The sequence below is a fragment of the Atta colombica genome, unplaced genomic scaffold (assembly GCF_001594045.1).
Source record: "Atta colombica isolate Treedump-2 unplaced genomic scaffold, Acol1.0 scaffold226, whole genome shotgun sequence".
In the NCBI taxonomy this organism is placed as follows: domain Eukaryota; kingdom Metazoa; phylum Arthropoda; class Insecta; order Hymenoptera; family Formicidae; genus Atta; species Atta colombica.
The window spans coordinates 608,941-618,569 of NW_017259323.1; the positions used below are offsets into that span (position 1 = coordinate 608,941).

Below are 9,629 nucleotides of genomic sequence, written 5' to 3' on the forward strand. Positions count from 1 at the left end.
GGACTATAGAAAACAAAGATATAGATATATTCGAAAAAATATAGCTTTTAAGTTTCAGAATATATGTATATTTCGTTACTCTGATTTTTTAATATATTTTTTTTTATAGAGAAAAAGAAAAAAGAGAAAAAAGAGCACGCATAGTTTAATTGTAAGATACACAAATATTAAACATGATCTTCGATCAGTCAGATGGACACACACATCCGGTGAATTTGTACGTTTCCGTTCCACCGGAATCTTGCGGTTGTCCGTTCGAATAAGACATAAAGGAAGAGGAACAGGAAGAGGAGCCGGCTCAAGAGTCGACCGGAGTAGAATGACGAAAGAAAAAAAAAAGAAAATAAAAATGAAAGACGAACGTTGTCCCACGGTAGCTCGTCGTCGGCTAGACCAAACAAACAATCTTTATCTTCTTTATGGTTGCCCGCTTATCTCCGTCCGGCGACTAACTCTCAGCAGGTTCTGTGCCTCTTTCTCGCCTTCCTACGCAAAGAAATCCTTTGTGTTCCGGCATACGTTCTCACGATGAAAGAAAAGAGAGAAAGAGAAAGCGAGACGAAATGCAGAAAATTTGAATAAATCTCGCGCGGCGTCGTGAATATCATTTCGCTAGACTTTGCGGAGTGTTCCGCATCTTTAAGCGAGCACTGAAAACGGTTCTCGAAGGCCATTTCTATCAATATAGTTTAATTTTAATCTTGGTTTAATTAACTCCTCATCTTTTTCCAGTTCTAAGAATTAGAAAAAGATAAAAGAATAAGTTGGATTAAAGTTAATAGAAACGGGCCTAAGTACAGTTCCGGTAAAATTTTGAGAAAGCCATGCCGATGCACTCCGCGCAACGAAATCTGGGCAAGCTTTGCTATAATAACTAACGTTAAGAAACCTTTGGTGTATTTTATGAGTGAGAGAAAGATAAATATCTTACATCGTTTAGCTGATATCGAAGATAAATGGTTGTGTTGATATGAAAAACGGATGGCTTCTTTTGTAAATGATTGTCAAATTTGTAAAAATAAATCAGAGAATTGAGATAAATGTATTCAATGAATATTTTGCAAAATTTCTTTATATTCTTTTTCCTCAGAATAATTCATTCAATCAGTGTATTACACTTCTTCTTACTTCTCTTTATTTACACGTCGTCAGACATGTACTGTTTTATATATAAAATTATTGTGGCTTTTGGTTTGGATACGTTGAGAATGTGAAATTTATATAAATCGACATATGTCGAGAAATCGTCGCGACATTTCCTGATAAACTGAGATTGAGCGCTAGCGAAGTACAAATAACGATGAATTGTACAATTCACTAATACTGCTTTCTCGCAAGACAAGAGAGAAATCAATTTGTGAAAATTCTAACGAATATTTTCAGATATAAAAGAATATCAATATTCTTTCTATGTTCATCAAAGAATTTTTACGATAAATTGACTGAAATAAAAATTGTCAAAGCATATTTTTAATCGTGAATTATTCGCAAAAAAGAATAAATAATATTTGTGAAACCAATTATGCAATAAAGATTTCTAATAATAAAGACTCTTTAAAAATGAAGATATTTCGATAATTTTAAATGTTAGTAAATTCATATTTTTATCGTTTATTGTCAAATATATGATTTCTCAATTCTATTCCATATGATACAGGGTATCCGATAATAGTAATCAAATCACATCTCGTGAGGAGATAGAAATTGAATAAAAAAAAGTGCTAGTTCGCTTCAAACTTTCACATAATTAAAAATATTAATTAATAAAAGTCTACGAGTAAATATGTATCCGTAAAAAAAACTTAACGATGCGCGTTTATGATTGTTAAGAATAGATGTTTGGAGATGTGCTGTGAATGACATTAACTAGGAGAAGAACGATTCATAACTATACTTGTACTATTCGTAGAACATGTCTCCAAACATCTTATCGCGCTCTTAACAAGTACCATGTGTAAAGTTGGAATATCTCCGCACAAACACACGATTATTCGCAGATCTTTATTAATTAATATCTCATTAATTATTTCAAAGTTCGCAAAATGTAAAGGACTTTGCAATTCAGTTTAACCCTTTTTAGATGCTCACGAGAGGTGATCCGATTATTATACACTATACATTATACACTATACATTATATACTATACACGAACTTAAATAAAAAACAGTCTTAAATAAATTACTAAAATCAAAATTAAAACTTTCTCGTCAAAAATCATTAGCATATTTAAAATAAAAATGTGAATTTCGGTCTAAAACAACAGTGTGGATTAAAAATAACAGTACGTAGAAAATGCAGGAATATAATCCGAAATATTTTATTCTTTTATGTGTCGTGTAGAATTAATTTTATTCCGTGCTTGTTCAAACTAAAGTATTAAAGACATACATTAACGGATAATATTTTATATGTGTGTATATATATTATATACATGATTTGTTAAATTAATTTCACCACATTAATAGAGATATAGATAATTAATCATATCTTTATCATCCGGTGAAAGTAATTTAACAAAATCAAATAATAAGCATGTCCACCTAATTCAATATTGAGTCTATTTCGCCCTCTTTCGAGGGATGACTTCGCAATATGACTATGTATAGGGAGAAACGTTCCTCGTGATCGCTTATTGAGACGAGCATGAATCGTGAAATTCGTCCGAAGTCGCGTGTATCCGTGCGGAATCAATTCGCCAGGGTTTCCGTCGGAAGAATGCACAGAGCGATTTAGATTTCCTTTTATACGCGGATTTTTTAACCAATTTGGACTACCTGTCTTTCAACAAAAATTGATCGAGATCTCTGTTATAAAGGCTTTAAAGATTTTCAAGAATAATAAGTTTCAAGCAAAATTTGATGCATATTCAACAGCATTATCCAATCAAATTTTCAAAAAGCAAGACTCAATTCCAAATTCAGAGAATTCATACGCGAGAACATTCCGAAATACGTGAATTGTCAGGAAAAGCGGTCAGCAAAACCGAGAGCTCATCGGCGTTTTGTATAAGTTTCGGTTAACCGCTGACAAACGATCGGTAGCGATCGATCGTGAGGAGATAGCCTCGGTGGTTGCGGACAGAAACGACGTGGTGAACGCAAAAGAGGCGCATTTTCATTGCGTTTCTGCCTGTGACGCGTGGAAAAAGTGGAATGTGATAGCTGTGTAATTAGCTGCGCGCAATAAAATCGTTCTGCAGCAAGGCGATCAAATACTCTTGGTACACTAATAAATTATGAAATCCGCTGCACTGGTCGACGATGCGTGCGAAAGGTTTCACCGGATTCGCAGTCTCATTAGATTTTTAATTGCGGCAATTAAGATCTTGAAAAACCATAAAGATGAATAAAAATTCAATCGCTTTCCCGGAAAATAATAAACTTCGACTGCATGAACTGATCAAATTAGTTCGTGACGCTCCTAACGAATGCTCAACTCGCATTGCTATATTTTCGCCAAATAATCGCGGTTAAATATACGGATTTTATCCACTTTATCACTGCGAATCACAATATACATTTTAATTGCAACATAATGCTGATATATTCCGCGATTATGTAAATAAAACAATATCCTGATGCGTGTTTCCGCATTAATGCAAATAATGGTTTAAATGCAATATTACACGTGCAATTTAACAGATCGCACACGGTGGATAAATATAACATTTTCAGAGACAGATTCCGGTAAAATTAACATTTGTTCGTGTCTAAAATTCATTATGCGTAACAATAAGTATTTCATACATTTCTCGGTACAAAAATAAAAAGCATCGATACAGCCTACGTAAGCGGACGCTGCGAAGAAAGATTGTTCTCGCATGCACAAATGACGCGAGTCCCGTGTGAAAGGAGCATATGGCGTTTTGTATACGAGACTCGCGTTCTTCTGCGTCTTGCCTTCTTTAAGCTTTTCGATGCCACCTGTTACGTAAATGCGAACGAGTGAGAAAGAGAACTGAACTTCCTGCGAGACGCGGCCGATTGATTCGTGCCGTAATAATCAAGGAGGACGAATTGCGTCCTTGTTGCAACGGGAGGTGGTTTTCCCATCTGATGGCCATTCAGCCGCTCGACAACCACGAATGCACTGCCATGCGCCACGCCGTGTGGTTATAATAATTCCAGCTAGCGATGGCACTGATACCCTCGCGGTGCCGAGCTATCGTACGAGTACCGTACACACTACCTTCCGCAAGTTATTGTTAGCCGGCAGTAGCTATATACTGCGAGATATCAATTCATTTAAACGAACTATCAATCCACCGCAAACATTGGAGAGAATGAACCAAGAAACGAGAGATTTCAACGAGGCAGTGAATAACAACACATTTATAGTTGAAAACGCTTCTTGACACAAGATAAATCAATTCTCTGCGTTTTGTTAAATCCAAGTTTCACGATTAAATTGATAAATCGTACTCTACGTAAGTTCCTTGACAAATTAAAAAGATTTAAGGTTTTCTTTTTAAGAAAATCTAATTGCGATAGAATTACTATTGAATAATATATGTATATCCCACATCATGATAAATCTTAAAAAAACATTTATCATAAATCTCGGAATGTTTCGCGGTCGAAGCTAAATTTTTATAACGCTCAAAAATATTCTATGTTTTTCTTCAGACAACGAGTAAGATATCAAGTGACATCGTCGAGATTGCGTACATGTCGGAGAAGAAGCAGCGGTTAAATTAAGCTGTTCAAAATGACTCACCGTTGATATGCATTTGTGGCTCGGCGAGATGAATTCCAATCCCCGCTGTCCCTCGCCGCTGAAACATCTTTGTATATTGCTCATGAACTTGCGGCGAATCGCCTTAAGCGAGTACACGCACAAAGCTGAATGCGGTCGCGGCACGTCACTGTTGGGCCCGTCGCTCTCGGCGAACACAGCGAAGAGCACGTCGTCCTGAGCGGTGATGCCCAGATCGCCGGCAAGTACCGAACCGGCCTTGCCTACGTAAGCGGCTTGCACCAGATTGTAAATACGCTCGTCACTTGTGCAATTAATCGGTATCTCCGTATACGAATAATAATGCTCGTCGTCCTGGCACACACGGACCAATTTTGATAGATAGATCGGCGTCTCCGTATTTTTCATTTGCGTAGTAAGGAAATAACTAAACCCACCGCTGCTGAAGCCGTAGATGTAGTTAATAGGATAACGTTCGCGCGACAAAGAGTTAACGTACATTCGCGTACCGGTTGTCACTGCTGCTTCTGCGATGTTCAACATCTTGTCTTTGTCGAGGGAACGCGAGCTCACCGCTGGCACTTCCGAGCGATAGGGTGAATTACCCGTAAAGGTCACTCCGACGTACATGACCTGAGAGACCGGTGGATTTGGCGGACCAGGTGCGATAAACGCGACTGTTGACGCGGTGGCGTTATTTGCCACCACCGCTTCCTTCACTTCCTGCACTACGTCCGATATGTTGTGCAGATTGCGCACCGTGCACATACCTTGGAATAGGCTGCCACAGGAGATGAGCCGCGTAGTGGTGTAATCGATTACCAGGGCCTTGTTTACATTGTCGACTGGCCGCTTTTGCGCCTCACGGGGGCAGTCTAGCATCGAGCACGCTGTGGAATCGCCCTTAGGTCCGGTGACCTCCTTTACGACCAGCAGCAAGTCCGGTGACAGCTGATAGAGACGATTAACTGCACCTACGTACACCCGGCCTGTGTTCTTGTCCACTACCAGATGGTTCATGCGTTCCACTTCTGGATCATGGAATTTCTGTACTATATCGGCCGGTAACGAGCGCGTTATCGGCAACGATAGCGATAGCATGAGAATCAGCATCAGCGGCAACGACAGGCGACACCAACATCGTCGACGCGGCCGCGATACCATCAACCGCGCCACCCTCATCGTCCCCGTCGTTGTTGTCGGGAAGACTGACAACATGCCTACTCTACTTCCACACTACGGACTCCGTCGCGCCTTCCTCCCGCCACCTCCTCCTCCTCCTCCTCCTCTTCCTCCACCTCCTCCACCTCCTCCACCTCCTCCTCCTCCTCCTCCTCCTCTTCCGCGCTGTCCGGCGATTGTGGCGGAGGTGGCTTCTTCCTTGAGCCTCTCCCAGGCCTACAACAAAATAAATAAAATATTTGATTATTAACATAACAGACGATATATATTTTATCATACTTGAGACGCTAAATAATAAAGAAATATATCATAAAGAGCAATAAACTTTTCAAATTTTTAAAGTTGTATTGAAAAAACTTCTACCTATCATATATATTTCTTATTTATATGTGTAGAAGAAAAAATCATTTAAAAAGAAGATATTTTATATAATGCCAAATTCTTTCTCTATTGATTGCGATAAAAATTTGAAAGTATATTTATAATTTACAAATACATAAAAATAGTTACATACAATAATTTTGTCTCTCCTGGCATTCAACTTTTCTAATTAATATTGTCTCTTGAAAATAATTATAAATTTCTTTCACTTTTTATCTTTCTGTAGACATTTGTCTGCTATTGTAACTACTATTCGTAACATCAAGGAACGAAACATTATACGCAAGAGACAGTGTTCACCATGCATAATTGTAACGATTATCTTCTCAAACTCAAGGTGAGAGCACTTCTTGCACGCAACGTAATCTACTTTCGATCGAAGAGAAAGGTGCAATTAGTGCAACGACACGGAACAATTATTGCCGAGAACGCATGATACAATCAGGCATAATAATGCGCAGCGTTGCAAACTGCGCTTCCAGAAATTTTATTTAAAATATCTTCAAAAATATTAGGCATAGCTTTTTATTATTTAAATTTTAATAAACTCAATCAAATAAAAAGCAGATAAAAGTTGAATGCTTTTTTATTTCTAATTTGCTTATAATTATATCAACTTAATGAATGTTTTATTTTGTTATCATCTATTTCTTAAAACAACCGTTTTAAAAGTTTGTTGGACTTCTACAATTTAAAAAAATTCATTTAGGAATGCCAACTTTACAGATCTATGTTCAAACTGCTGTCCGTTAATATTAATATAATGATATAATTTACTAATTATTATTAACCATTTTTCAGTTTAACATCTTTGATAAGAATTTAAAAACAATTCAATGTTTATGTTCATTATTGTTTCATTATTGATTAATATCAGAGACACAATCTATCACAGTTTTCATTGAATTTATAATTTAAATAGGATTATGCTGATGTGGAATATCTGACAGTTTTCAAAAATTAGGGACAAAAAAATCAGAAAGACATGTAATTTAATTAAAATATCAAGTATCAAAGTCAAAAAGATATAATTCATCAAGATATCTAATGACAATACTATCTTGTATTATTCTAATGCATAATAATGCGGGATAATTTTTCTGAATAAAAAATAGTAGGTACAACCAACTCTCTCTTGCCGATGATCAATTAGCAATAAATAGCACTGAAGAGATACGTTTTGTTTTATTACTTTCTGATCTTTTTCTATGTGCTGGTTATAAGCTTAAGTTGACACAGTCCCTATTTTTATCAAATCTTTATTTATCAGCCAAGAATAAAGAATAAAAATCGCGAATAAAGCAACAAATTAGCAACAAAAAAATCACTAAATTTATATCTGCATTATATCTCGATTATGCTGCAATAATTCTGTTATCAGCTTAATAGACGTGTTTTTAAATATTTACATAAAAGATAAATAATACTATATAAAACTAATAATTAAATGAACCGATTTGGTGAACATTCAAATTAGCAGACCAACATCAAAGGCAAAGATATTTAAATGACGTTTCGTTAATAGAAAGTAAGCATCTCTATGTGATTAGGAATCCTCTTTAACGATCGTTCAGCAGTTCACGTTCTCACAGGAGGATCCGAAGAAGGAAAAATACTTAGTAGGACGAAAATAACGAGATCGTGGCGGCAGTGAAGCGAGAGGAATGTACGATTTATCGAGCAAGAGAAAACCAGGTGCTTTTGAAACGTGCCCCGACGCATCTCGTCGGCCCCCTCTTAAGAAAATGACTTCGTGCAGCCGGCAAGCATCGGAAAAAGCGAAGGATGGTGAACGGGCGAACGAAGAAAAAAAGAGAGGCGGCGATCGTCTCTCTTTCGTCTCTTATCACAATGCCGAGGGTAACGGCCGATCGGGAACAAAAGTTTTCTTATTTCCTGAAGACCCATTTCCCCCACTTGTTCCCGGATTACTCCCCGCCAATTTCATTCGATGTCAATCTCGGTTTATAGCGTTCTGCCCCGAGAAAGATTAGAAACATCTGCGTGCGAAAATCTCAAACACTTTGCAAGATTTTAAATAATACTTCAGTCGCAAAAAAATGTTAACGATCCATTTTCCTTAATATATACTTTTATATGTATAATTGATATATTTACATAATTTTAATATCAATTTTTACTATATTTTATCTATAAAAGAAAGTATTATAATATAGAAGTAAAGCAATTTTATACAGAATAACAAAAAAGGAATAAAGTAAACAACTCCGTGTTCTAATTTTCTATGAAACTGTGAAAGTACAAAATATCGTTTTTATTCGTTAGATAATTGAAAGATATTGGAAAAATGATCGAATTATCAATTATTTCTATGAAATGAAATTCTTTCCTCAGAATATCAATACTATAAAAAAGAGACTGTGTAAAATTTATTTACTTATAAATTAAATAAATTATTATTTATTAAAAAGCATTATATATATTAGCTGTCGTTTTTTTTTAGAAGAAAAAAGTTATTCAAAATGCAAAAAAATGTTTTACTTGTTTCTTCAATTGTAATTTTGCACAACTTCATGAGGTAAAGAATAACTTGACTACCGAAAGAATAATATTAGTTTCCTACTTCGCATATTCGGAAAAGCTTGAAAGAAATGAAAGATGAATGCTCGATTTATTTATTCAACGGCATAGTTGCAGTTTCGTAGGCTATAGCAACTTCGATCCAACAGTGCGCGTCATTAAATGACGAATCGGAGAATCCAATATCGCATAAAAGCACTTGTTCCACGAAAAGAAAAAGATAAAGTTCGCGCGATTGTATGAGCCATTTGCAGTGAGTAAGCAGTACAAGTAACGACTGCATACACAAAGAAAGTAGACCAGGTGACACGTGCACCGATAAGTATTGAATTGACTGCAAGCACGCGATTTCTCAGGAAAGAAACGATGCGAGAATGTGCTGAGGAAAAAAGTTGCTTAAGAACAGTGTCATAAAAAAATCCTTCAATTAATACTTAAAGCAATTTACAGAGGTATCAGAAAATAATAAATATATGCAATATGTATATACCCATCTGTATGTATCTGGATTGGTAAAAAACATATTAAGTATGGGAAAAAGTTCGTGGCGTTTTTTTAATGCCATCTAACGGGAAAAACGCCATGAACTTTTTCCCACACCTAATATTTTAAATGTCAATTAAGCATGTTTTAAATAGTTTAAAACATGCTTAATTGATGTTTTTGATATGTTTTTTTATAGTATTGTTTAAAGCATATTTGAAGCATAAAAATAACATATTTAAGAAAAAACACAATGTTTTATTCTTAAAAAAAAAGTATTAATCTTCCAACCCTAGTATATTATATATGTATATGTATATGTGTAGGTATATATATATATATATATA

General features: G+C 35.7%; 1 protein-coding gene and 1 long non-coding RNA gene across 2 annotated transcripts in view; both read right to left on the minus strand.

Moving 5' to 3' along the window:
* LOC108688194 (plexin-A4) overlaps positions 1-5,954 on the minus strand; it is a 183,744-nt gene extending 177,790 nt beyond the window's left edge. The window contains exon 1 of the mRNA XM_018194346.1: positions 4,717-5,954. Coding sequence (XP_018049835.1) covers positions 4,717-5,913 — 1,197 coding nt within the window. The 5' untranslated portion in view covers positions 5,914-5,954. The remainder of the gene's footprint in view (positions 1-4,716) is intronic.
* A 78-nt stretch (positions 5,955-6,032) lies between these two features.
* The window catches only part of LOC108688170, an 85,492-nt gene continuing 81,895 nt past the window's right edge, over positions 6,033-9,629 (minus strand). The window contains exon 3 of the long non-coding RNA XR_001931775.1: positions 6,033-6,093. This is a non-coding gene — a long non-coding RNA (uncharacterized LOC108688170). The remainder of the gene's footprint in view (positions 6,094-9,629) is intronic.